The 27445-nt window shown below is 46.2% G+C and overlaps 1 protein-coding gene across 1 annotated transcript; it reads left to right on the forward strand.

Moving 5' to 3' along the window:
* The first annotated feature begins 23314 nt into the window (after nt 1-23314).
* LOC112879002 (probable serine/threonine-protein kinase At1g01540) lies at nt 23315-26990 on the forward strand. Its single transcript, XM_025943316.1, has 7 exons — nt 23315-24653; nt 25116-25220; nt 25318-25440; nt 25520-25690; nt 25782-25911; nt 26009-26218; nt 26590-26990. Exons 1-7 carry the CDS (start codon nt 24007-24009, stop codon nt 26728-26730), a joined length of 1527 nt encoding a protein of 508 aa, XP_025799101.1. The 5' UTR covers nt 23315-24006; the 3' UTR covers nt 26731-26990.
* The last annotated feature ends 455 nt before the right edge of the window (nt 26991-27445 follow it).

Genomic DNA, 27445 nt, shown 5'->3' on the forward strand with positions numbered 1-27445 from the left:
TCCTCCAACCTGTACATCATCCTCTTTTTAAATTAACTGCATGTCATCTCGATGAATCTCATTAGTTCCCTAATTAGGTGGTCATCAACGCCAAAACCCACAAAGAGCTTGATTGCACTTACAATCTCTCCCTTTTTGGTGATTGATGACAACCCAATTAGAGCTTACAAAAATATAAACTATAACTGAGAATTTTTCGAGAAATGGATGTAGGAGCCTCCCCCTAAATATATGAGTTGGATTTGAATTCCAATTTTGACATAAAGGTCAAAGTTCATATATTTAGATGTGATTAGGGGCCTCCCCCTACATCCATGCCTGCTGTGGGGTGGTGAACACTGTGTCAAAATAATTACGTGATGCATGTGACAGTTCAGAGCATAACAGAATCTGGCTGTTGCAATGGGGTGCAGCACTGCCGCACTCATTTGCATCAGTCAGATCAACATGAAAAATTCACAACAAGACATGTGTGATAGATAATATCCCTAGCATAAATATGAAGTACACTACAGCACATAAACCGATATAGATGGAGTCAAATAGGTAGCAATATTATACAAATAGAGTTTTGATCGACTCTCAAACTCACAACCTAACATCTACTCTCATCGGTTATGACATGAAGCGCAGCTGCAGCATGGACACATCATCGAACAAGGTTTGACCCCTCTAATTTTCTCCCCCTTTGGCATCAAGTACCAAAAAGAGAAGAGAAAGTAGAGGAATCACTCATCATCAGAAGAGGAATCCCTGGAATGCTGTCCTGAGTCACTGCTCTGCTCTGTCCTAGAAAGGTCAGGCAACTCAAACTGAGGTGGGACAGGAGCAGGTGGAAATGGTGCAAGCCCTGCACGCCCTCTGGTCTGTCTGATTGACTCTCTGAGCTCCATCCTGGTGTCATAGGCTGTCTGAGAAGCATAAGAGCAATTTCCAAAGATGGCTCTCATCCAGACTTTGACTGTGCTACTCAGTCCTCTGCCACTGCTCCTAGAGCGAGACCTAGAGTGAGAACTCTCAGGAACATCCTCACGACCTCTGGAGGTGCCACCAACTGTCCCTGTGGCTGCTGCATAAAATTGGGTCTTCTCAATATTATAGACAGTGTGGAAACCATCCTTAGGAAATATATAACCAGAAACCCTCTCAATCATGAACATAAGGTAGGGAGCATAGGGTAGACTCCTCCTAGCATCATCCATAGCATAGGCCAGCTTCACCCAAATAAACCTACCAACATTAAATTTCTCACCATCAGGAAAACGAGCACGCAAGTTCCTCACAAAGCCACAAATATCTGAAGCTGCTCCATCCTTAGTATCAATGGTGTTCCTCAGAAGATTGTTCATGACATAATAGTAGCTTTTCAGACCACTTCTCTTGCCATCTGCCTGGCTGGGGTCTCTCCAACAATGGCTAATGTCACTGACCCTGAAAGGATTATCCTGGTGAATCCTGGAGTAAGTCCTGTGCATCTGCCCAAAACCAAGAATCTGACAGAAAGTGATAAAGCTAACACGGTAGTGTCTACCATCAGTCATCCAGTGGATCTCATCTGAATCTCTGTTCCAAAAGTATGTGGAATGAAACTGAGCAAGGATCTCCACATTCCAATTATACCTGAAGCCCATGATATTAGTCAAGTCATATTGCTCACAAGTGTTAATTGCAGCATTGAACTCGGGCTCATTTCTATCTCTCATAGCTGCCTAATCAATATAGTGCATCGTGCAAATCTTGCCCTTCACAGAAGCATAGAAGTTGGAATGGAACCCATCCCAAAATCTATGATCAACGGCTAGACTCTTTGGATTTGTATAAGTATTGATCTCTCTAGCATCTGCCACTTCCTTAAATTTTCTGTAATAGCTTTCAAAATGGTGATTTGCTGCATTCTTTGGAGCTGTGAGGATAAACTCTTCTGTCCTCAAGACCATATATCCATTGTTGGCAATTGCAAGGTGAGAAGGGGTGCCTTAATCACCTTCAGGAGGGATGGTGTACCCAATCTGCTGCTGCAAATCATCCTGATGCATGTTCTGCCTGAGATTTTCTCTGTCAATTGACTCTCGAGGGGCTGCACTGCTGCTGGATCCCTTCCCCCTGCCTCTGCGAGCAAGCTGCTTCCTAATTGGCTTCCTCTTGCCTCTTTGATCATCTCCATGCTCCATCTTTCCTTTACCACAATCTCTGATTCAAAGTCTAAAAATATTATGATATTTGCTCACGAATTTGAGAGAATAAACATGGGACATAAAGACCTGACTTTGTAAAGAATAAATCCAATCTATTTGGTTATCAATGACGTGGATGAAAGAGGGGTTAAATGCTGTTTGAATCAACACAAAACATTGATGTTCTATCTTGGGCAGCACTGCCGCCCTCCCCTTTTTCTTCCAAATCATGGAACACCAAATTGATTCGATTTAAACCACCAAAATCAATTCTAAATACCCCACATTGCATCTAGAAACAGAAATCCGAGAGCAAGAACATCACATTGCACAGATCGGACACAAACAGATTTGGTTAGGGTTTCACCTTGACTGCCCGCGTGGAATGGAGAGGAAAGGAGAGAAGGGGTCCGGCCAGGAACCCTAGCCCTTGGGTGCTGTCGAGCAGGAGGACACCCAGGGGCGGCGCAACACTGCTGTGGCAGGGGCGCGCGGCGGCCGTCACTTCGTGGGCGCGCGAGAGAAAGGGAGAGCGCACGGTCACGGGCGACGGGGAGAAGAGAGAGAGACAGAGAGAAAGAGTTACTGCGGGGCCAGAGTGGATAGGAAAGGATAAAAACGGGCCCCCACAGAGAAGAGGAGTCACGGGCGAATTTTTTAATAGAAAACCGTAAGTGCGGCACTGCCGCACCTGCCCAGAGTGACCAGTTTTAGCTACTATCTAAATGACTCTATTTATCTTAGATGTGGACATATATTCTCCAGATTTCATGACCAGAAACAAATAATCAATACAAGCTATGGTCAGGATTTTTGGAGCTAGTTTTGCAATTAGTTTTTGAAACCCAATATGATGTTTTATTTTAAAATTCGTTTCCTACACATACTAGTTGATCAATCAGAAGGTGTGCAGGAATTCAAACCACGTTACGAGAATCAAGTATATTTAGCTCACTGCGCAAAGCACAAAACCTTGACTCATCAAGAGGCTTAGTGAAGATATCGGCTAGTTGTTTTTCAGTGCTCACATGGCGAATTTCGATATCTCCTTTAAGTTCATGGTCTCTCTAGAAGTGATGACGGATGTCAATGTGTTTGGTGCGAGAGTGTGATACAGGATTGTTTGCAAGTTTGATAGCACTTTCATTGTCACACAAGAGTGGGATTTTTGAGTATTGACATCCGAAATCTTTTAAGATTTGCTTCATCCAAAGTAGTTGAGCACAGCATGCACCGGCTGCAACATAATCGGCCTCGGCAGTGGAAAGGGCTACACAATTTTGCTTCTTAGAGCTCCAAGACACTAGGGACCGTTGAAAGGATCGATGGACCAAGAGGGGGGGGGGGTGAATTGGGCCTTTTTCAATTTCTAAAACGAGATAAAGCAATCTTAACCTATGCAAAACTAGAAAGGCACCGATTCACCAACCGGGTAACTAAACTACTTATGCAAGCTAGGAAGGATAAAAAGAGACAAAGCCTAGCAAGGTAGAGCTAACTAGTGATCCCTAAATCAAGCACATGAATGAATTGCATGAAAGATAATGCTTGAATAAGTAAAGTGGACAAGGGACAACTGGATTTTTTCCCGTGGTATCGATGTGTTGGCACACACCCCTAATCCACGTTGTGACACTCACAAAGAGTATTGTCACCTCCCAAGTCACCAAGACGAGGGCGCTCACTAAGAGTCTCCGTTCACCATCCCGGTGTGGTGGAGATCAAGCCACGTACAATCTTCTTCTCCGGGCTTCCACAATCCTTGGCAAGCTCCGCGAGAATCACCTCGATCACCAAGATCGCCTAGGTGATGCCAATCACCAAGAGTATCAAGCTAAGGCCTTCACTTGAGCAAGAACCAATCACCAAGAATGGATGCACACAAGCTTCTCTCTACTCAAGTCCTTAATCTTGCTTCTTGAATGATTGAATGAACAAGTGTATGAAATGATGAAACTCAAGGTGGCTCTTGACTATAGTATAAGTGTTTTGGGTGTTGCGTGGTGTCAAGAGAGGTAGAATGACCCATTGGAGGGGTATATATAGGCAGCTCACACGAATAGAGCCGTTGGAGAAAAAGCTGCCAGAAACTGCGAAGCGCCGGTTAATCCGACGTCCCTCCAATAGCCATCGTCGGTTTAACCGGTGAATGTAAACTACCCCTTCTGAAAAACTAGCCGTTACAGCTTGGGCAGATTAACCGTCGTTGCATCGGTTTATCCGGTGAGTGCAGTTATCCATTGATCAACTGAAAAACCAAGTCACTGGACAACTGCACCGACGTCCAATTTCAAATAGCGTCGGTTTAACCGGTGAGTGTAGTTGTCCACTGATCAACTGAAAACCAAGTCTCTGGACAACTGCACCGACGTTAAATTCAAATATCATCGGTTGAACCGGTGTATAGACTTGTCCAGACTCTGCTGACCTCGTTTAACCGACGTATAGAAAACTTGAGGCGTCGGTTAAACCGGTGTTAAGGATTTTTCTGATTTTGAGTTTTCTGACTTGAGTCTTGAATGAAATCCAAATATTTCTTGAGATATAAGTTGAGAACCACTTATTTGAGCTTCTAGAAACCTGAGTGACCATTGTGTGCATCCATTTTCAAATGACCATGTCCATGCTCAAGTTACTAAGCCTAAACCCCTCTTAATAGTGCGATCACTACAAAACTATAAAACCTATACTAACCTAAGTGTCCTTCTCATCCTTATGACACTTAGGACTAGAAAGATCCTTAGTCTTGACATATTATTGAGTTAAATACCGAGATCGCCTTTTTGAATAATGAAAGTTAGGGGCCTCTTTTGACATATAACCAAATGAGCGATAATGATCTATAAAGCTGCACAAACTCATTAGTCACAATAATGGTTGTCATTAATCACCGAAACATACCTTGAGGGCCTAGATGCTTACAACCGTCCAAGGAATTGACAAGTCCCCGAAGTGCTTTTTCTATCTACTTTGCAACCGGCGTAATCGGAATCCGAATACCCAAGTAGATTGAACTTAGAGCCCTTGGGATACCACAAGCCAAGGTTAGGAGTGTGCACTAAATATCTCAAGATTCACTTAACGGCCATTAAATGACACTCTTTCGGGTTAGCTTGAAATCTAGCACACATGCACGCACTAAGCATAATATCGGGTCTAGATGCACAAAGATAAAGTAAAGAACCTATCATGGAACGATATACCTTGGTCTCCACGGGTGCTCCTTCTTCATCAAGATCAAGATGTCCATTGCTTGGCATGGGAGTTTTGATTGGCTTTGCATTCACCATGTCAAATTTCTTTAACATATCTTGGGTGTACTTAGTTTGGCATATGAATGTCCCTTCCTTCATTTGCTTGATTTGAAATCCAAGGAAAAACTTGAGTTCACCCATCATAGACATCTCAAATCTCTTTGTCATGGTCCTACTAAACTCTTCAACATACACATGATTAGTACTACCAAATATTATGTCATCGACATATATTTGACACACAAATAAATCATTGCCAATTTTATGTGTAAAGAGAGTAGGATCAGCTTTGCCTATTTCAAAGCCTTGTTTGAGTAAGAAATCCTTAAGGCATTCATACCATGCTCTTGGAGCTTGCTTAAGCCCATAGAGCGCCTTATGGAGCTTGAAGACGTGGTCGGGGAACTTGGGATCTTCAAATCCTGCTGGCTGCCTCACATAGACCAATTCTTGAATTGGGCCATTTAGAAATGCACTTTTAACATCCATTTGGTATAACTTGAAGTCATGATGAGCAGCAAAGGCTAAAAGTATCCGGATTGCTTCAAGCCTTGCCACCGGTGCGTATGTTTCGTCAAAGTCCAAGCCCTCAACTTGAGTGAAGCCTTGAGCCACCAATCTTGCCTTGTTCCTTGTCACCACACCATTTTCATCTTACTTGTTGCGGAAAACCCACTTGGTGCCTATGATGTTGGTCTTGGGTCTTTCTACCAAGCTCCACACTTGATTTCTCTCAAAGTTGTTGAACTCTTCTTGCATTGCCAAAACCCAATCTGGATCCTTAAGAGCATCTTCAATCTTGGTTGGTTCCTTGGGTGACACAAAAGAGTAATGTTGGCAGAAGCTTGCCAAATGAGATCTTGTTGTCACCCCCCTTCGGATGCTTCCAATTATGTTGTCAATAGGGTGATCCCGTTGAATGATTTGGCATAGTTTAGGATGCTCAACACCTTCTTCTTCTTCTTCACCTTCAGCTTCTTCTTCTTCAAATATGGGATCAAGATTGACCCCCTGAATTGGTGGTGCAGAAATTGGTGAAGCTGTTGCCGAGGTAGAGGGAGCGGCACTACCGCTCCTAAGTGCTGCACTGCCGCACTGTTGATTTCCAGCAGGAGTGTGCTGCACTTGGTCAATGAGTACGTCAGCGGAATCTTGTGCAGCAACAGCTTGTGGATCCTTCCCATTTGTGGCCTGAACTTCTTGTGGCCTAATGACGCCGATGGCCAATTGCTTGATTGCCTCACATGGTGGATCCTCCTTTCCTACAACACTTGAATTAACTTGCTCTATTTGAGAGCCGTTAGATTCATCAAATGTCACATCTATTGTAACTTCAACTCTACCCAACGTTTTGTTAAAGACACGATAGGCATGCTCATTTGATCCATAACCAAGAAGAATACCTTCATCAACTTTAGGAGCAAACTTAGAGGTTCGGGGCCTTTTGTTTAGAATGAAGCATTTGCACCCAAACACTCTAAAGTATGATACCTTTGGTTTGTTACCAGTGAGAAGTTCATATGAAGTCTTTTTAAGTTTCTTGTGTAAGTAGAGGCGGTTGATGGCATGACAAGCGGTGTTGACGGCTTCACACCAAAAGATATCCGACGTCTTGTACTCATTAAGCATCATCCTTGCCATGTCAATGAGTGTCCTGTTCTTCCTCTCTACTACACCATTTTGTTGAGGGGTATATGGGGTTGAAAACTCATGCTTGATGCCCTCATCATCAAGAAATTCTTCAACTTGGGTATTTCTAAATTCGGTCCCATTGTCGCTTCTCACTTTCTTGATAGGGAGACTGAATTTCTTTTGTGCCCTTCTTACAAATGTCTTTACCTTGTCCTGTACCTGGCACTTATCAAAGACAAAGAATACCCAAGTGAAACGGGAATAATCATCAACAATAACTAATCCGTATTTGTTACCCCCTATGCTAAGGTAGGCAACCGGTCCAAAGAGATCCATATGAATCAACTCCAAAGGTTGAGTGGTGGTCATGATGCTCTTTGGTGGGTGAGGTACGCCTACTTGCTTTCCGGCTTGGCAAGCGCTACAAATCCTGTCTTTATCAAAGTCAATATTGGTTAGTCCAAGAATGTGATTGTCCTTTTGTAGTTTGGCCAAGTTCCTCATCCCAACATGAGCTAGTCGGCGATGCCATAACCAACCTATGCTAGATTTTGCCACTAAACAGGTCTTAAACGTAGGGTCACTTTTGTTGAAATCAACTAAATAGAGCTTGTTCTTGAGGTGACCTGTGAAGACAATAGAGGAATCCTCTCTACTAAAGACTTCCACACCCTTATCCGTAAAGAGACAATTGAAGCCTTTCTCACAAAGTTGTGAAACCGACAACAAATTGTAATAGCAACTTTACCAAGACCAATCACATCCCCCTTTGAGTTATCACCAAAAATAATATTCTCATTCGAATCTGTAGTTGAGTAATATGATGAGAACATACTCCTTTCTCCGGTCATATGATTTGTACATCCGCTGTCAAACACCCAACTTGATCCACCGGAGGAGTATGCCTACAAAACAGATTTAGTTCCTTGATTTAGGTCCCCAAATATTTTTGGGGCCTTGCATATTAGTAACAAGAATCTTAGGAACCCAAATAGAGGTGTTAATATAAATATTTCTGTCCTTACCAACATATTTGGTATACACCTCCCCCTTGCTGTTGTTCTTCAATACAAAGCATGAACTCAAGCTTTGTCTATATGCATAAGCCTTCAGTTGATAAGTATATCTGTTTGTGGTGGCCCAGATGGTATTCTTCGGCTTCTGGGGCTCATTCTTCACTTTGTACACCTGATTCTTGGGCTTATCATGAGCAAAGGAAAAGTAGGTGACCTTCCCCTTTCTTGGGGTTGTGACACTGCCGCCCTTCACAACAGCACTGCTGCGCTTGACAGGCTGTGCTGCTCGGGTTGGCTTTTGTGTCAACCACTGTGCAGGTCTATCTGTACCTATCTTTTCTTTGCTGATGAACTGAACACACTCAAAACCATTGATCACTTTGCGACCATTGGTTTTGTTACCCTTTTCATGACCAAGTCCATTTTTGATGTGAGGTAATCTCCCATCCTTGTATTTTGGCTTCTTTTGTTCATCTTTGCCACTTTTGTTCAGCATAGCATTGAGCCTAATAATCTCCTTTTTCATTGCCTCCATGTTTGCAAGGTTAATGGAATAAACATTCAAATCAACATTATAACATTTTCCACAATCTTGACTAGTGGAGGGAGTAGAGGTGTCCTTTGCTTTAGAAGGATGTGAGGTGCTCTACCAAAGAAGGTTATATTGCATCTCAAGGTCCTTGTGCTTTTTATCTAAGACACAATACTTGTCATTGAGTGCAATATTTGCCTTCTTTGTGAGAGCATGTTCTCTTTGCTCATTAGCCAAAGCTTTGCGCAAAGAGGACACCTCACTTCTCTCTAATGCAAGAGCTTCCTTGCAAGCAATGTACAGCTTTTCTTGTGCTAAGAGATCATCATCTCTAGCTGCTAGCTCAGCTTGTACACTCTCTAAGTCCTCCAAAGTTTTAGTGATGAAGATTTTAGTTGAAGAGTCTAGTTTTCTAGTTATCTAATTTAGTTCCTCATCACTAGAGACATCATCTTCACTAGAGCTATCACTAAGTTCACTAGAGATATCACCAAGAGATGGTGAGGGAGGAGATGTGGCTTTCAGATTTACCTTCTCACCCTTTGCCATAAGACAAATGTGAGAGGAGTGGTAGTCATCATCATCGGACATGTTGTTGAAGAGTCTTGGTGTTGAGGATGTCTTTTGGATGGCTACGGTTGCAATCTTCACATCCTCTTCACTTGACCCCTTGCTCGAATCCCATTCATGCCCAATGTGTGCCTCTCCCATAGGCTTCTTCTTTCTCTTATACTCTTGTTTGTGCTCATGCTTGCTTTCATGATTGTCCTTCTTGTAGTTATTGCTTTTCTTCTCATAAGGACAATTTGCTATGAAGTGCTCGGTGCTGCAACAATTATAGCAAGTCCGCTTCTTCTTGTTTGTGAACCTTCCTTGCACGAGCTTGTACCCATTTGATTTCAGCCCTTTGTGATACTTTTTGATGAATAGTGCCATATCATCAATTTTCTTGAAATCTGCCCCATAGTCTTCTTCTTCACTTGAGGAGGAAATTGGATCATCGTTTTGTTGCATTTCCTTCTCTTTCTTGGGCTGAGAATTAGAAGTTTGCTTGCTGCCCATTGCCTTGCTTGAACAGCCTTGTTTGCTTGATTTGTTGGCCTTGAGAGCTACATCTTTGATTTTCATACCATCCAACCTTGCTTGCAACTCACCAAGCTTTCTTCTCTCATTTGCTTCTTCTCTTTGCATATCGAATGTCAAAAGTCTTCCAAACACATCATTGGGAGTGAAGTGCTCAAACTTCTTCTTGTCTCTAATCAAGATGACTACGGTCTCATTTCTCGGTGAGTAAGTTTCTAACATGATCTTCACTACCTTGTGGTCATCAAGCTCATCACCACCATAGCCTCTAATCTTGCCCACCAAAATCATCAACCTATCAAACATCTCTTGTGGTCCTTCTCCATCAACAATGACAAACCGGTTGAGCTTGGCCATCAACAAATCAATCTTTGCTTTTCTTACTTTATCAACACCTTCATGTGCTAGATGCAAAGTGTCCCAAATCTGTTTTGCAACATCAACATTCAAGAACTGACGAACCAAAAGTAGATCGAGTTAATTTCTAGATTTCCTGCAGGTGTCAGCAACATATATATGCAACTAAAACAGGGAAACCGCAGTAGATAAATAGATCGGTCTCAAACCTTGAACAAGAGAGTAACTTAGCAATAAAGTAAAACAGCACGCAAGACAGGGATTTATCCCGTGGTTCGGCGTCGCCACAAAGGCTGGCCTAAGTCCACGTTGTTGAGGCTGCCACAAAAGGTTTGGGCTTCACCACAAAGGTCAGCCCGTCCTCGTTCTCAAGTCAAGAGAGTGAACTCTTGAGATGAGGAGTGATTTTACTAGCTGCAAGGGAAAGTTACAGACCTCCCAAGGCTGCTACACGGAGGGGCAAGCACAAGGGCGACCACTAGCCGGCTAGGAGCAAACTCCAAGAGTAACAAACCCTAGAACCGCCGGCCAAACGCAAACCAAATGCTCTTTTGAGTGGGGAAAACAGTAGATCTGCTCTCCAATCGAAGTTTATTGCCCTTTCCCTCAAGATTTGGTGGGTGGATGTGGAGATCCGCTTGGGGGAAGAGGTGGGAGCAATGGAGGAGAGAGAGAAGAGCTCTGGTTCTTTCTTCTGCGAATCTGAACGTTTGGGAGCCCTGTTAGGAGGTCAGCAACCGTTGGGGAATTTATACCCCTTTGGTTCCAACGGTACATTAAGTGCAGCACTGCCGCACCAGGGCGCGGTACTGCCGCATCCATCAAAACAACTCTGCTGGATGTGAAATTTTGCTGGCTGTTTTGGTTGAGTATGAGGATGTGGTTTTCAGGATTTGAGCATTTGGTTCAACAGTTGGACAGTTGTTCTTGGATCCCTCTTTATAGTACGGTTTTCCTTAAACTCAATATTCAAAATATAAAATAAATTAAGCCTTCATGAGTCAAGATAGCCATCAAATAGATTTGGAGGATCCTCCAACCTGTACATCATCCTCTTTTTAAATTACCTGCATGTCATCTCGATGAATCTCATTAGTTCCCTAATTAGGTGGTCATCAACGCCAAAACCCACAAAGAGCTTGATTGCACTTACAGGGATCTCTCCCACGAGTCTAACATCGTAGAAATGATCCCCGCGTCAAGTTCGCGAGACTACGCGAAGGCCAGCGTAGGCGACACGCGTGGTGTGGCGACGCTGCAGCGGCTGCCGCGGTGGCGGGACTTACGCGACGGCGACACGGCGATGCTCCCTCCGGCATCCTTCCCTCCCCTCCGTTCTCTTCTCGCCGGTGATCATTGCCGTCCTCTTCGTTCAATTTCCCTTGCTGGCCTTGAACTAGGGTTCTTGGTTCTTGATTCTTCGTCCGGCACCGGTGATTTAATTTGGTTCGGTCAATTAGCGAATTCATAATCCCCATCGATCGGATCGAGCTCTTGATTCGTTTTTCTTTGGTGAATTGATATGGACGAGACAGATTGAGTTAGTGCATTGTCCAGTTACTGGCAAAACACCTTGTATTTTTGTATGTTATCTGATGACTGATGCTATTTAGTTCAATGCCCACCGTTGGTCAAACCGACGATGATTTTTCAGGAAACCAGCACTAGCCTAGGAAAGCACATCAGATCCAAATTCCGTTTTCTCTGGACATCTCTTGGATCTCACTTGATATAAAATGCATATGTCCAATATGTTGATCCATACAACATCCTCGGTTTGACCAAAGTTGGACCTGCATGCTAGGTAAACCAGTGATGTTTTTGGTTTTGTTGGGGGAAACATCCATTGATTGGCTGGCTTATGGTGTTGATTGGTCCAATTCTTAAAAAATAGAACTCCCGTACAATCTACGCGTTCTAATCGGACATTTAACATTCACAGGTAAAAATTACTGCAAATTTTACCCATTTGAAAACTCAACTTTGCTGGAGTCTTCAACTTCTACATTGCCAGTGGTTAGTTTTGTTGTGCAAGCATTTTCTACCTGCGAAAGGTCCGACAGTCATGTGTATTGGAAACCTAGTACTATGTTCTAGCCCAGCAATCTTGCGTAGTTGGTTCCATTTTCTAAAGAAAAATAAATTAGACAACCATGTCAACAGCAATCTAATGAATTCTAGTGGTAGAAGGGGATTTTTTGATGCATTAGCCTGTCCACAGCCAGCCTTTGACACTTTAGTCAGATCCTTGGACAATAAAGGTTTGTTGCTTCGTTTCGTATTGATGGAGTCACCAGCTTTTTAAATAAAAATCTGTACTGTTTGGTAGAGTTATCTATGATAGGGTCCTTTTGTGGTTGGTTTGTATATTCGATATGTAGCTTTAATAACTCACAGTTTCTTCTGTTTTGGACTTTTGCTTCTGAATGTTAGCAAAAAAAAAGTATGTTTTAAATAGACTTCCTCTATGTAATCCATGGCTGCAATGATCCTCTTTTCCATGCCCTTGCTTTGTTCTTGTTATGCAACAGACCCATTGATGCGCATAAAAATGAGGGTAACCAACAAGTAGATGGGTGATTTCCAAAAAAATAAAATGAGAAAAAGGTCATGTAGCCATCTTGTTTGTTTGCAATATTTGTGTTTCACCTCTCCCTTTGCCCCCCTTATCCATTTATGTGCTCTGCATTTGTTTGTAATAGTTATGAGTAATCATATAATTATGTTTTTAGAAATCAATAATAGTGTTTGCATCTTCTTTTATTAGTCATTGGCTCATTGCACCAGTAAATTCTGCTAACGTTTTTCCAGCTAGTATATATCTTCTTTTGTCAGTGATAACCTGTAATTTGACATGCTTTTGTACAATCACTTTCTACTAATACATTGCTTTTTGTTAATATTTGCAGTTGTCTCTGGTGCATAGCTGTCTTTTTCATTTCCACTGCATGATGCTGAATATTTGTACCAGAACTATAATCTATTCTAGCTATAGTTTGGTGTTTTTTTGAAATAAAGCTTCGGTGATTTCCCTGCAGAAAAAAAAGGATTGCCACGACAAAATGTTGATATGTTGTTTAGATCAAATCTTCATATTTGAAATATCATCTGACACTAACTTCTGAACTATAATAGTGTGACAACACTGAAGAAGGCAACTAAGCACTTCAACAGTGGGAGGATAGTTGGGAAAAAATGACTTCTCTCCCCCGCGTGGCGACACGGGGGCCATTGCCCCCCCCACCCCAAGCAGCAGCCCAGCTGGTCGCTATTGCCGCCGGCCCTCCTCCCTCTTCTGCTCCTTTCCATCCTCTTTCCCTCCATCCAAGCTTTCTTCTTCTACTCATCTCTTGCTCCTCAGATCTGGATCTCGTGTACTGCCTTGTTGCTATACTTGGGCATGACGGTGCTTGCTCACTGTGGCGCACTGGGCGGCGTGGGTTGCAGAGTGATGGAGCTATGGTTGCGAGGGGCACTCTATGGCGTGGGTGTTGTGGCGGCCTCCCGTGCTAGCGGCGGTGGCCTTCTCGCCATGCTCGCCTGGGCTGCTCCTCTAGTCATCATGTCTTCGCCTCTGGTTGCTCGGGTGGCCAGATCTGGGCCCATTTGGTCGGGATCCATCTTTCTTGCTCCACTCCGGTCGCAGCCAGGGAGCGGTATTTTCTAGTGCTACTTCTGCTGCTTTTTAGTGTGTTGCTGTCGATCTTGTGGTTTCTACTTGTTGTGAGCAAGTGCCGATGCAGGATCTGAAAGGACCTCAAGATGCCTAGAGGGGGGGTGAATAGGCAAATCTGCAACTTAAAACACTTTGAACACGGTAGTAAGACAGATGTCCGGATACTCCGGATATTGAGTCCGGAGTTTCTAGAGATAATGTCCGGACTATCCGGGTACGAAACAAACTACACAAAAACAAAGATAATGATGTTGTAAATTAGATACAGTATATTTAGAGGGACTAGTGGTACCTTTGGAGTATTTCTCAGCAGTTGTCTTACTTCTGAGACTTGTGTAATGGTAGATCGACCTCAAACCCTAAAAGGTTAGTCTCACAAGCAAACAACCACAAAGACAAGCTAGAATTGCACGAGTGAGACACAATTTTTTTCCCGAAGTTCACTCCCAAAGAAGCTACGTCTCCGTTGAGCAAGAATTCAAGAGACGGTGCTCAAGAACCCCCATGCTCCTCTCCCAAGGGTGAGACCAATGCTCAAACCCAAGATCACTTACTATGAATTCCTCGGGGAGAAATGATGATTACAAACTTACTGTGATGCTCACAACTCAATCCCGCAATCACAAGCGACGCCTAACCGTCTAGGAGCTTGAAGTTCCAGGAGTAACAATCTAGAATCCACGGGCTAGACTTGGATGATGTGCTCAAGAGATGGAATCAAGGCTTACTTGCACAAATCTTAGCTCCTGCAACAATCTCACTTCAATCCCCTAAGAAAATCACTCAAGAATGGAGAAAATGGGAAGTGAGAGGGCTCTCTTTAGCTTATAGGTAGTTTTGGTCGAAATGGGCAAGAGAGAGGGAAATGAGGGGGTATGGGGGGTGTATATACCCCCTCACCCAGAAACTAGCCGTTGGGAGAGGGGTACCCGGAAACTCCGGGTATATGTCCGGATACTCGGTGTCGGGAGACTCCGGACCAGTGAGTTTTGCGGACTGGTAACAGTAACCCAGAGACTCCGGGTATACGTCCGGATACTCCGGACACTCTGTCCGGACATTCCGGACAGGAACCCGGACACTCCGGGTTAGACAATGAATTCCGCAGGAAGTTCTTTTTTAAGTGGTAGGATTGTTTCTCATAGTTTTTGTAGGTTCTCTTGAGCACAACTACCATGTCCATGCTTGTGGATCAAAGTTCATCTTGATAGTACGGCGTTCCTATACTCATTTTCAAAAATAAAATCTAGTCTTTTAGTACACTTAAAAACACCGCTTTTCATATCTTTCTTGAGGGTTCACGCTTCGTTATATACTTTGCTCAGTCACCCTTAGCACCTGCACACATGCTTAATAACATGATTACATGTACATGTGCTTTGTCATTTATCACCAAAATCCACTTAGGGGCCTAGATGTCTTTCAGGATCACCTTGCGAAAGTTTTGTTCAACTGTGTGCCGGCGTCGGCGATGGCGACGCCTTTGGGTGCCGTTATCTTGTTGGAGGCGTTGTCGTGGTTCTTCCTGCATACCATGAAATTCTTCAGGTGAAAACCTACTTCCGGTTTGCTGGACGGGCAGCGGTGGCACCATGTGCGTCGTGTTCTTCTTGAAGACGTTGCTTTGGAGATCCATGTATGTATTCGTGGCTGCGAGATACAATTTGGTCGCCTTCCGACCACAATAGGCCTAGTTTAGCTAGGTAGTTGGTCTTCTGACGTGGTTTTTGCTCAGTTTTCTCTGAATTAACTGAGTGTTGTACGGTTTGACCTCGTTTCCCTTCATATGAGGCAACTTCTTCTTAAATGATGAGGTAGTGCTTATGCAGTTCTACCTTCTATTTCAGAAAAAAGACAGTGGGAGGATGATTAGGACAAGGACGTCAATGCCTTGTTCTTTGCCTCGTTCTCCATCCCCATGTCAGGGGATGGCGCCGTCGTCCTCATGCCCTGCCCCCCGGATGCGCCGAAGGCGGGCCTCTCACCGAGTTGGTAGGCTCCCGCCTCCCCATTGCTGGTCGGGAGGTCGGGCACCCGGGCTTCGGTGTTCGTCGGGCTCTTGGTGGGGCCCGCTAGCTCGGCGGGCCTACCTCCCTTACGCCTGATAGTGGAGGGTGACTCGGTATCCGTCATGTCGAAAGGACGGAGAGGTGGTGTGGCCGGCGTGTCTGTCGGTTGCGATGTCATGATGGCCCATTGGACCTAGGTCTCCTGCCGGTCCTCCGGTCAGTAGGCGGTGCCCCTACCCTAGCTGTCGGGGAAGGGATACGCGCATGTCCCATCGTATCTTGGGGAGTTAAGGCCCCGCCGCGCCTTCCCCAGGTGTCCCTGCACCCGGGGCTCCCTATTGAGGCCGGTTCATCCCTCCCAACCCAGCCGCGGGGCGAGGGGTTGGAAAGGCGCCACGTGGCCTTCACCTAGCTACTTCTGGGCCGGGGGGTTTCTTTCCGCCGCTGGGCCTGTATCGATTGCGTTCAGCACTGCACTGGATCGGATTGCCCGACAACGCCTTGCTAATCCCCGCTTAGGCCCCTGAGGGCCGCTCTTTGGGATATCTGTTACCTTGACCCGTCACAATTGTTATTCTTCAATGGAGTCATTAAAAAAAGATGACTTTTCATTTTGTACCTAGAGAAATCTTTTCATGTAGCGATGAGTAATTAAACACACGAGTATCCACAGAACGATAACTTTAAAATATACAGAGTGCCGTGCTTAGCCTGGCACGGCACGAAGACGTGCCGGCATGCCGTGGGCCATGCTTGGATATAGTAAAAAAATTATTGTACCGCTACGGCACGGCATGATGTGCCTCACGTATCTAGAAGTCTAATATGCCTCACGTATCTAGAAGTCTAGAGTTGACATGGCACGAGTCACGAGAGGGCCGGACCCACCTCTACGTGGAACCAGTGTGTCATCCCAATTTCCACCTATAGAGATCTTATTTCCACCAACGCGGACACCATGTTGATCTTATTCACTGCTGGTAAAATAAAATAAAATAAAATATAACCAACAGGGGGGCACACTGCAGTTCGGATTTGGACGGTGCCTCGCTGTTTGCAGAGACCGATGAAACAGCGTTAGGATAAACCTGCGTGTCCGCGCGTGCCGACCACGGTGTGAACGCGGCGCGAGCGCAGCTGTGCCCGTGCAGGGACCGAACTGGAACCCGCGTACCCATCAGGCGTGCGCCACATGTTTCACGGAGAGGTAGCTTTGCAGCGCCGGACTTGCAGTCCAACTTGGAGTGCGACGACATGCAATGCAACAATCCAATCCCCATGCAGCGGTCAATGCGAGCACCGACACTGGTGCTTGTTGCATGCATGCCCTGCAGGCTGCTGCAGCGTCGTGGACCGGGTGGTGGTGTGAGCGGTGAGCCTGTCAGGAGGCCAGGAGGGCCTGTAGGCAAAGGCCCTGGGGCTGGAGCTTTCACAGTCTCACGTCACATGCATGGCACTGGCGTCCAAGTCCGAGCGTGCATCAGTGCATGGACGGCCCGGAAAATCTTGGAGCTCTGCTGGTGCCTGGTGCAGATAAATAGCCTCCGGGGATTACTCTAGGCTGGCACGGCCGTGACTCTTCCGGTCCACCCTACTGTACGCTGGACGGATGGGTGATAGGTATTGAAAGGCCTACCCCCTGGCCTCTGGGCAAGGCTGGCGTTGCATAAATTCCGGGTACCCTCTCCGTCGGGACTTGGACTTGTGAGGAAACCGTCGTGTCACTCATTATCACGGTAGGAGCTAGCAGCAGCAGCAGCCTAGCAGGGGCGCCGGGCTCTCTGAACTCTGAAACTCTGACGATGTATGGTTTTCTGAATTCTGATCGATGCTAGCATGCTACAGTGGTCGCGGCCTGTGAACCCCTGAACCTTGACTGCTCGTGAGGCGCCGGTCGCTCCAGCGCGGGGCATCTCTGTGCCACTGAATAAACTAACAAGGTTAAACGAACACTCGCGGTCGCGGCTTCTTCCGGCGGCCGCCTGGGCAGCGCGGGGCCTGGCGGCTCTCACATCACCTGATCACCCGGCATCTAATTGGCCATCAGATCACTACGATCACATCACGGCCGCTGCACCGCACGCGCTCGTCTGCGCACTCCAGGCGACCCGCCACGCCCGGCCGGGTCGGCGCGGGGCCGGGAGCCAGGCAGCGGAGAGCTGCCGGAGACCCGCGGCGGAGCGGACCCTGGACTGGAGGAGCATCGTGCGCGGAGAAAGAAAAGCTTAGGGAGTCGCGGGAGCGAGCCGAGGAGGTGTGCGTGGCCCAAGTGAGCAGGCAGCGGGGTGCCGCCTCCGTTTTGGCCCGGCAGAGCGCTCCGGCGCCCACTCGCCCGGACGGTCCCAGGCTGGCTGACTGGCTGTCGTCGCGTCGCATGGCACCCACCGGGAAAGGGAGAGAGAGAAGGCGTCCCGGTCCGGCGGTCCCCTCCCCTCAGGCCTTTGACGGTCGTCGCCTCGCCTGCGGGCGCGGTACTTTGCCTGCCGCGGGCTCGGAACCGCATGCCTCTGCCGCCCTGCCTTCCGATGCCCGGCCTCTGCTAGTCTGCTGGCTCCCAGCCTCAGGTGGTTCTGAGCTCTGATCTACGGTCTCGTCGCGCGTCTCGCCGTCTCATCGGGACGGCGTGCGTGGACCAACCGTACGAGAACATGCTTATTGTGTGCTTCATGTACCTTGCGCTAATCTAGTAAAAACTTTCTTTGATTCCTATATATCTTCCATATCCTGTATGTTTATTTTTCTTTTCTGTACCGTTGATTTCCATTTGTTGCTCTGCGCTTATGCAGCTGTCCTTTTTCTTTATGAGAAACCTATACAGTTGCCCTGCTATAACATGATGACTTCACCACACTTCTATTTTGGCTCTCGATCTGTAGCAGGAGCAGGCTAACACACCCCAGTATATACATGGGCCAATTCTGCTGTTTAAGTGAATAACATGGGCCTAAAGAAATACATTGTTAATTCGAAACCCTGAAAGTGCAGAGACTCAACTTTTGTGCCTACATATGGCCCGGAGCACTTCTCAACGTGGGCTTTCTTTTTCATAGAACAAACTACTGAACTTGCCACATAAATTTTCCACACCATATTGTGATCTGGAACCGGAAAATTCTCAACACACTTTCTTTTCCCCCTAGAAGAGGCCTGGCAGGTGGCAGCCCAGGCGGCTCTCACATCAACCGCGTAGGGAGGGCATCGATCACTACGATCAAGATCAGGCCTGCGCGTGCAAGTGCAGTGCCGCCATCGAAGAGCTCTGTGCCCTCTGCTCGCTTCCTCACTTTCAGTTCCAGGTGGTTGCTTCTGATCCGCGGTCTCATCTCGGCCCATAGAGACCCGTCTGAATGTCTCGCAGCAGCAAGGCGCTCACGAGATGAGACCGGGTGGGTGCTCCAAACTTCGCCACGAATTCTGGGGGATCCGGTCCAGTTCTGGCTGTGCAAACCGTGCACCGCCGCCCGTGTGCGCGTGTTATCCAGGGCCAGGTTGTGGCCCGCCGGTCCGGCCGGTGGTGGGGAACTACTGGGCTGAAAGTAATCAAGCCCAGATGAGGTTTTCTCGGCCCAAAAGTGATCTACTCTTTGTATGGGCTTTGAATTGGTAGGTCCGGTAGGAACGAAAGAAAGGTCGAGAGGGAATCGAGCCATAATTTCTCTTTCAGTTGCGTCAACTCATCCGGCAACGCAGTCTTCCTTCAGCAGATGCCTAATTTTCCCCCACAAGCCACGTCAGCGAGGTGCAGAGTCTTTTGCCGATGAAAGCTGGATGTAGATCCGGCAGCAAAACTGGGCTGCCCAGTCACTATTTCACTTAGCTCCCGTTCACGGAAACCCTGGGTCGGTCCCTCGTCACCGTTTCACTCGGCACAGATGGTTTGTTGAAACAGTAGCTCAATCAATCCGTCAGATCCATTTTCCATTATCTCGAGCTGACGTTTTCATTAGAGTGCACTACTGAACACTGATGCCCGGACATCGTATGCATGTATGCCCGGAGATAGGTCATGCATTCACTGCCTTGTTAATTCTTATGATATGAAATGGTGGCCCGCAAGACCTATCGTCAGCCTGCGTCAGTTAACGGCAGAAAATCTTATTATTTTTCAGGGACAAATCTGTGTCACGTCATAAATAGTAGAATTTTCTCGTACAAAATTTCTTAAAGCAGCTATTTTCCTTTTCTGAAAGGAGGCTTTTTTAAAAAAAAAAAGTTTTCCATTAGCTTCTTCGTAAGCAGAAGATATACTCCCTTGTTTTCCTAGGCAAGGACAGACAGGAGATAAATAATTAATTTAACGGTTTCACTGACGTAAGCAGAAGATAGACGTAGCCAATAATTAGCAGCTTCGTTCGCCCCACCTAACGTTACGTGGACGGAGCGCGCATAGGGGATAGGCACGTACGCATACATATTTTAGCGCTTGCCAACCAGTCTATCGCTGGTCGGGTGACGATTCGCAATGGTTCCAGCGACTGATTACACTACCCAAAGACATGACTTGGGATAGTTCTGAATTTTCCCTCTTTTTCTAAATTCTGGATTTTATTTTTGTGGCAATAGACCTGGCCAAGAATGACGGTCCTGTTCCTGAAAATGCCACACCAACTTCTTGGAAGATGGCTATGAGAATGTACTGCAAACTATGCACTGGATCTTTTTTATATGTATCTTTTTCTTGAGGCGAATGGCAGGCGCTCTGCCTTTTCGTTATCAGAGTAGCAAATATGTACAGGTACTAGCCTGGATAGGATCTCACAAGATCTGTAACAACAGAAAACTAAAAGCGATGGAAGATCTTGTGAAATCTCCCATTGTCGTTCTCACCGTTTTCTACTTACGAATCCTTTTCACGCAAGGAAAGTGAAAAGTTGATTAAAATTTTAAAGAGGCCACATAACCACCAGGGCGAGCTAGGCTGATTATTCTTTTTACAAGGAATGCTTGAATGATGTGGAAGTGGAATTCATATATAGCTTGCTAGCTAGCTATATTAATACTACTGCTGGTAAAAAAACTGATGTGGCAAGATGTGAGAAAAGGGATGAGACACTGCCGTCCCAACCACCATAGCATAAACAACACACATCCCAACCTGCAGCAGTGCAGCTGCAGCAGCCATTCCACCGGAATTGATTATTGGACGGGCATGTTCCTCCACCCTTGTTACCACGTGGCTGGTAGTTACCCGCGATTCCTTCCGCTGCCATGCCCTAGCTTCCAAAGCAACCGACGCAGCATACGGCATCGTACTAGCTAGCTAGCAGCTAAGCCTTCTCGATCCGTTAGCTTAAACTAGTCGCTAATGACCAATCATGCAGCTCGATTAGGTACCCATCGCACGCACATTCTATGCCTGAAAAAGATCGCACCCCCTTTTTTTTCTGTTCAGGATTCAGGGTCATGACAAGCATTCAGTACGCCTGCGAAAAGAGGAAGATGCTGAAGTAGAGGTACCGGCGCGGCAGTGAGTGTCCATTTCCTGAAGAAGCCAATCGATCGATCGATCTTTGGTGCCTGCTGGAAGAGCTAGCTTGAGTGAATGCTGATCAGCTGATCCATCATCACAACTCGAAAGGGAAACCACGCACGCTACAGCGATAGACAGCTTCCAGATTGTACTGGAAATGGCTGCCACAACAAGGATTTCTTTTCCTGTTCATCAAGTACGAGTATATTTATGCTCTGGACGTGCAGATTGCACTAAGAATTTCCCGTCCAAGATTTCCATGGATTTAACAGGCGGCAGCCTGGATGGTCAGGTTGTAATCTTTCTTCTTTATCAATAAAATAGGCACAATCCTGTGCCCATTCGTTCAAAAAAAACAATAGGTGGGTCACATAGTTGACCTGAGTGCTCATTGATCAACTCTCTCCCTAGTTGCATTGGTCAGCAAATGGTGCTGATTGGTCAATCAAACGTGTCAAAGAAAAACTTGAAAGAATACCGAAATAAATCAGGCTGAAATCTAGAACTGACAATATGGTAAATGTCCTCTAGGACCACTCATTATTTAGTCAGTGCAGGTACCACGAAAATAGTCTTCAAACGCGAAACTTCTTACAACTCACATTATAGTTTTAGCAAAGAATCCAGTGGCGGAGCCCGGTTAGAACTATAATAGGCTCCAGACCCTCTTGCCAATGAGAAATTGGTGAAGAGTTCAGCATATATCTGTTGCATGCCTGCTAATTTTGCATGGATGCATGCATATCTTACAGACATCTCTTCTTCATCGGGCCTGCTAGAGATGTGGAACTTAGCTCAGCTAGCTAATGGAAGCTGTGAAAGCTTTGCCAACTGGCTTCCCTTGGTTCCGCCGCTGACAGAATCTATACATTTAAAACAGGATATTAAGAATTTGTACGAAAAAAAATCTTGAGAACTTATATAGGGACTCGAGCAACAACTTCTATCCATGCTTAGAGTACACATGGCGCACGCGGTGGTTGTTGTACGTACTCTGACTTGGAGCGCGCGGGGGAGTCAGAGTGGCCCAGCTTAGCTCAGCTGACCGCAAATCCGGTGGCGGTGTGTCTCGTCTCGGAGCTTTACAATGATCCGCTCCTGCCAGGGTGTAGGACCTTCTTGAAATATAAACTGCGCACTGCATGATAAACGCTATCCCCACCTCACAACACAAACAGTTGCTAGCCTTCGGCATACGAGTTGAAATCCTTAGCCCTTAGGATTCTTGTAAAGGCATCTTTGATGCTTACATGACCTTTTCTTTTGGCCGTCAGCGATGTGTTTTTTGCTCTGTCTTGCCGGCAAGGAGCAATGGCGAGTTCAAGCTCTCCAAGTATGATGTCATGGTCATCGGTCGTAATCGGTTCTAGAGTGAGCAGTCTCGTGAACCCTACAAGTGCTAAAATCTGAAATAATAATTTTACAACCATCAGCATCCAGAAAAGGAGTATAAGCGGGCCAAGCAGGGGCATCCTAGATCAAGATTTAATTCTAGTACACATATAAGAAAAACCAGTGGAGTCATAGGGGGTGTTTGTTTCCCATCTAAATTATATAATCTAGCTTATAATCTATAATATGAAACAAACATACTATAGATTATAGCTAGATTATTCCAATCTATAAGCTAGATTATTATAATCCAATAAGCTACTCTCCTCTAGCTTATAGATTATAATCTAGATTATATAATTTTGGGTAGAAACAAATAGGGCCATAGTTCACTGAAATATTATCCTAAGAGGTTGTGCCCACTAAAAATGTGTCTTTTAGGCCACGTTCGGATCACAAGGAGTTTTATCAACTATTCTAAGAAGTGAACGAACACCTAAAATTCGTACGGGGTTGCAATAAATCTCTTCCTTACAAACGTATCCTTTGTGTGTTTATTGTTGCAAGCATCTAAGTCATTGAAAGGGACAACTATCAGCATGATACACTGTAGCTGGGGGACCTCTAGCAATAACACCTGCAAAGACATGGCGTAAATTTGTCATTCAAAAGAAAAATGAGAAATAGAAAATGTGCAACATGCTCTCTCTCTCATGCCAGCTCCTCCAGTAGACTATCAGTAGGCCCCTCCTGACTGTATTCCATCCACCTCACAGGAAGAGGACCAGATGCTCCTTCTCCTTCACTTGAATTATTATCCCCCTCCCTGGTGGCTTCTCTCTTCCACCTCCATGCATGCAGAGGAGCAGCGCCCTCATTACTTCCCATAACTCAGCCTCCATTCCTCTTCTCTGTCCTCCTGACTCCCTGTCCTGATCCTCTCTCTGGTCACCCTCACTTCGCCGGAGCACTGCTTCGGTACATCGCCAGTACAGCGCTAGTTCGTCGGTTTGGCCAAGGATCGGCCCTCGTCACGCCAGCCGCCCACCGCCACCAGCCACACCATCGCTGGTCTCCTCGCACCAGAATCCAAAATTTTCATCACACCAAACCATCCACTCCCTCACTTTCCCCCCAAGCAAATCCGATCTTTACAACCGCATTGTTGCCAGCAACAGCCTCCTTACCTTCCTTTCGCACCCGGTTACCCACCCAAATTCAATCCGCTGCGCTCAAAGTCGCGGCATTTGCTACTGTTTCATCCGCAGGTCCAATCTTTACCGCCCGATTCTGCTCAAAATCCGCCGTACTTGCGTCCATTTCGGTCCAGAAAATCCGACCTCGATGCTGTTTGCGCATCGGAGCCCAGTCTTCGCCGCTTAATTACGCTCAAGAACACGAGGAAATCCGGCAATTCGCAAGAAGCTGTGGGTGGGGCGGTGCCCTGGCTTCTCGCGCCCCGCCGGGTCCCATGTCGGACTCGGAGCTGTCCCGGAGCACGGTGGTGTTCGGGCTCCGCATGTGGGTGCTCGTCGGCATCGGCGTCGGCGCCGCCTTCGTGCTCCTGCTCGTCCTCATCTCCGTCCTCTGCCTCCTCGCCTTCCGCCGCCGCCGCCGCCGGCAGCGGCCGACCAACCCCGCCCAGCAGCTCCCCACCACCGCCCCTCCCAAGAACCCCGCGAATGTCAAGGCGCCCAAGGACATCCAAGAAGTCCCCTCGCACGCCGCCGCCGCTGCCGCCCCGGCGAAGACGCCGCTCGCGCAGGTGCTCCAGCTCCCCACGCCACAGGTCTCCGAGCAGATCGCGACCGGCAAGGAGCACCGCATCACGAACCCGGAGCAGCAGCACCACCCCAGCCAAAGGAGCGACGGGCCTTCGCCGCACGGCAGCGACGAGAGACGGGGTGGGCGAGGTGGCGCTGCGGACCACGCGCCACCGGCGGTGCCGGAGGTGTCCCATCTCGGGTGGGGCCACTGGTACACGCTCAAGGAGCTGGAGACGGCTACCGGGATGTTCTCCGATGAGAACGTGATCGGCGAGGGCGGTTATGGGATCGTGTACCATGGTGTGCTCGAGAACGGCACGCAGGTCGCCGTCAAGAACTTGCTCAACAACAGGTATCGAACCACCAACCACTACCAATAGCGGTCAACTTCATGGACTGAAAATTTGCATTCACTTGGCATTTTCTATCTTAATACCTGACAGTGCAGCTTAGGTGATTAGTTGGTAGTTGTTTGTTAATGCTGAATTTTTAAAATGCTTGGCATTGTGTTGATGGCCATTGTGTTAACTCAGTTCGCTGATTTCGGGTTTAGAGACCACATTCAGCAGGAGATTGCATTTCATATTCCAAATTGAGAAGCTTGTGTCGGACAAATAAACTTCACTTATGTTTTCTAGCTGGTACCTACAATTGATTTTAAAAACAAGAAGTAGGAACAAACCGAGACCGAGAGCGAGACTGCGAGAGGAAGATGGATAGTTCAGCAACAGGGCTGAATTTCTGTAGAAATTTTCTGTGTCTGAGTTTCTTCAGTGTACTTCTAAAATTTAGAAAATTTCTACTGATTTGTTAGGGGTCAGGCAGAGAAGGAATTCAAGGTTGAGGTCGAAGCGATTGGGCGTGTGCGGCACAAAAACCTTGTGCGCCTTCTGGGATACTGTGCTGAGGGTAATCAGAGGTATTGTCTTGTATGTGCACATAACTTGCATAGCTTGTTTATATTATAGAATCAGTAAGTTTGATGATATGAATGTTGTTGATGTGGATCTTATTAGGATGCTTGTTTATGAGTATGTCGATAATGGGAACTTGGAGCAGTGGCTGCACGGGGATGTTGGACCCGTAAGCCCTCTTACATGGGAGAACAGGATGAAGATTATACTGGGAACAGCAAAAGGGTGTGCGCCGTTCAGCTTATTCTCACTGACGGAATTTTACAGTCATTCTATATGTTGCCTAAATTCTGCCATTCTGTAGGTTAATGTATTTGCACGAGGGACTTGAACCGAAAGTGGTTCACCGTGATGTCAAGTCAAGCAACATCCTTCTGGACAAGCACTGGAATGCTAAGCTCTCAGATTTCGGACTCGCAAAGCTTCTTGGTTCAGAAAGGAGTTATGTTACGACACGAGTTATGGGAACTTTCGGGTCAGATTCTATGCACTTTACTGCACTTTTACGCTTTTAGCACAGGCTGGGTGTGATGGATGGACACTAATTTTTTTCTTAATAATTACAGGTATGTTGCTCCAGAGTACGCAGGGACTGGAATGTTGAATGAAACAAGTGATATATATAGTTTTGGAATTCTCATTATGGAAATAATATCGGGTAGGGTACCAGTGGATTATAACAGGCCACCAGGAGAGGTTAGTCATTGCTGTGCCTCCATATAGCCAGTGGTATCTTATGAGCTTGTTCAAGTGCATTATAGATCTTCTGAAAAGTTCTGATCATACTTTTCAGGTTAATTTAGTTGATTGGCTTAAGACAATGGTAAGCAACCGAAATTCTGATGGCGTTGTGGACCCAAAGATCCCCCAGAAGCCTACTTCTAGGGCAGTGAAGAAGGCTTTGCTAGTGGCATTGCGATGTGTAGATCCTGATGCTCGTAAGAGGCCAAGGATTGGGCATGTCATTCACATGCTTGAGGTTGATGATTTCCCATACAGAGAAGTAAGTTAATTCATAGAGTCAATATATTCAATTACATCTCAGGAATATGAATTGGGCTGTCAATATGTTTTGTGTCTCTATCAGTATCATGTGTGGTAAAGTTACTTTTTTTGACCCTTTGTTGATACCGTAGGAGAATCTGAAATAGTCACTATTATTCTTTTAGTTGCACCATACATGTGCCTCCTGCTTCATTGCTAAGTTTACTTGCTTTGGTTTCCACTACGAATTAGGGAACATCTTGACAAAATCTTTAAAATTCTTTATTCCATTTGAAGTTGCTTATCTACTCAGGACCATTTTGCCAGCTCCAGATACGTTCACCTTGTTGCACTTGCACTGATTTATGTATCTATTGTTGTTGGTTTCAGGATCGCCGGGGTAGCAGAGCACCAGGGCAAGCAAGAGCACCAGAGAAATCCGCAGGTGGATCAGGTCACCATGAGACTGACAGCAGTGCAAATGGTGGCACACAAGCCGAACCCTTTAGATGGAGAAACCCAGATGCTTAGGTGTTGTCGGATTACTGATTCAGAAAGTCGAATCCTCATGATCTCTGAAGGAGAACAGTATCTGCTGAAGCCGCGTACTGTTCATTTCGCTGCCTTCGTCCGTTCGGGGTGGCATCCATGGATCTCACCACATCATCTGTACATGTCAGCAATATGATTTAGCCCCTAGTAATTTTTCCTGCTTACTTATATAGATAGAAGAAATATGTATGTATGGTAAAACCCATGCCATTTAAATTAACAGTGGGTATTTATTAGAACCAACCCGCCCGCCCCCGCCCCCCCCCCCCCCCCCACCCCGGTACGTCCGGTTACGAAATGGCATATGATTTTAAGCTGAACTTGTTATGCTATACTTTTTAATGTTCCCAAGCCAAAGTCAGAAAATTGGGTGTCAGTTTGAATATGTGTTTATTCAGATGGCCCACAAAATTTCTTTTCTGAAGTGAGTAGTATCCTTTTCACTCTTACTAACTTTTCTTTTTCTGCGGAGTGCATGAGTAAACCTATCCACTCGTAGAACACTTAAACTCCTCTGCACAGCTGAACCTGGAGGGTTTGTCACTTGCTAGCGCATCTACCGTTCGAAGGTATGACTAGAATGTGCAGAACTGAATGAAGGCGCTCACTTTTTATTTTTCTTGCTGATACCCTTTTGTGATTGGGAGCTGAAAATATGTGCTCGTACAGAAACACAATAATGAAAGAAGGAGGT

The sequence above is a fragment of the Panicum hallii genome, chromosome 1 (genome assembly GCF_002211085.1).
Source record: "Panicum hallii strain FIL2 chromosome 1, PHallii_v3.1, whole genome shotgun sequence".
Classification (NCBI taxonomy): domain Eukaryota; kingdom Viridiplantae; phylum Streptophyta; class Magnoliopsida; order Poales; family Poaceae; genus Panicum; species Panicum hallii.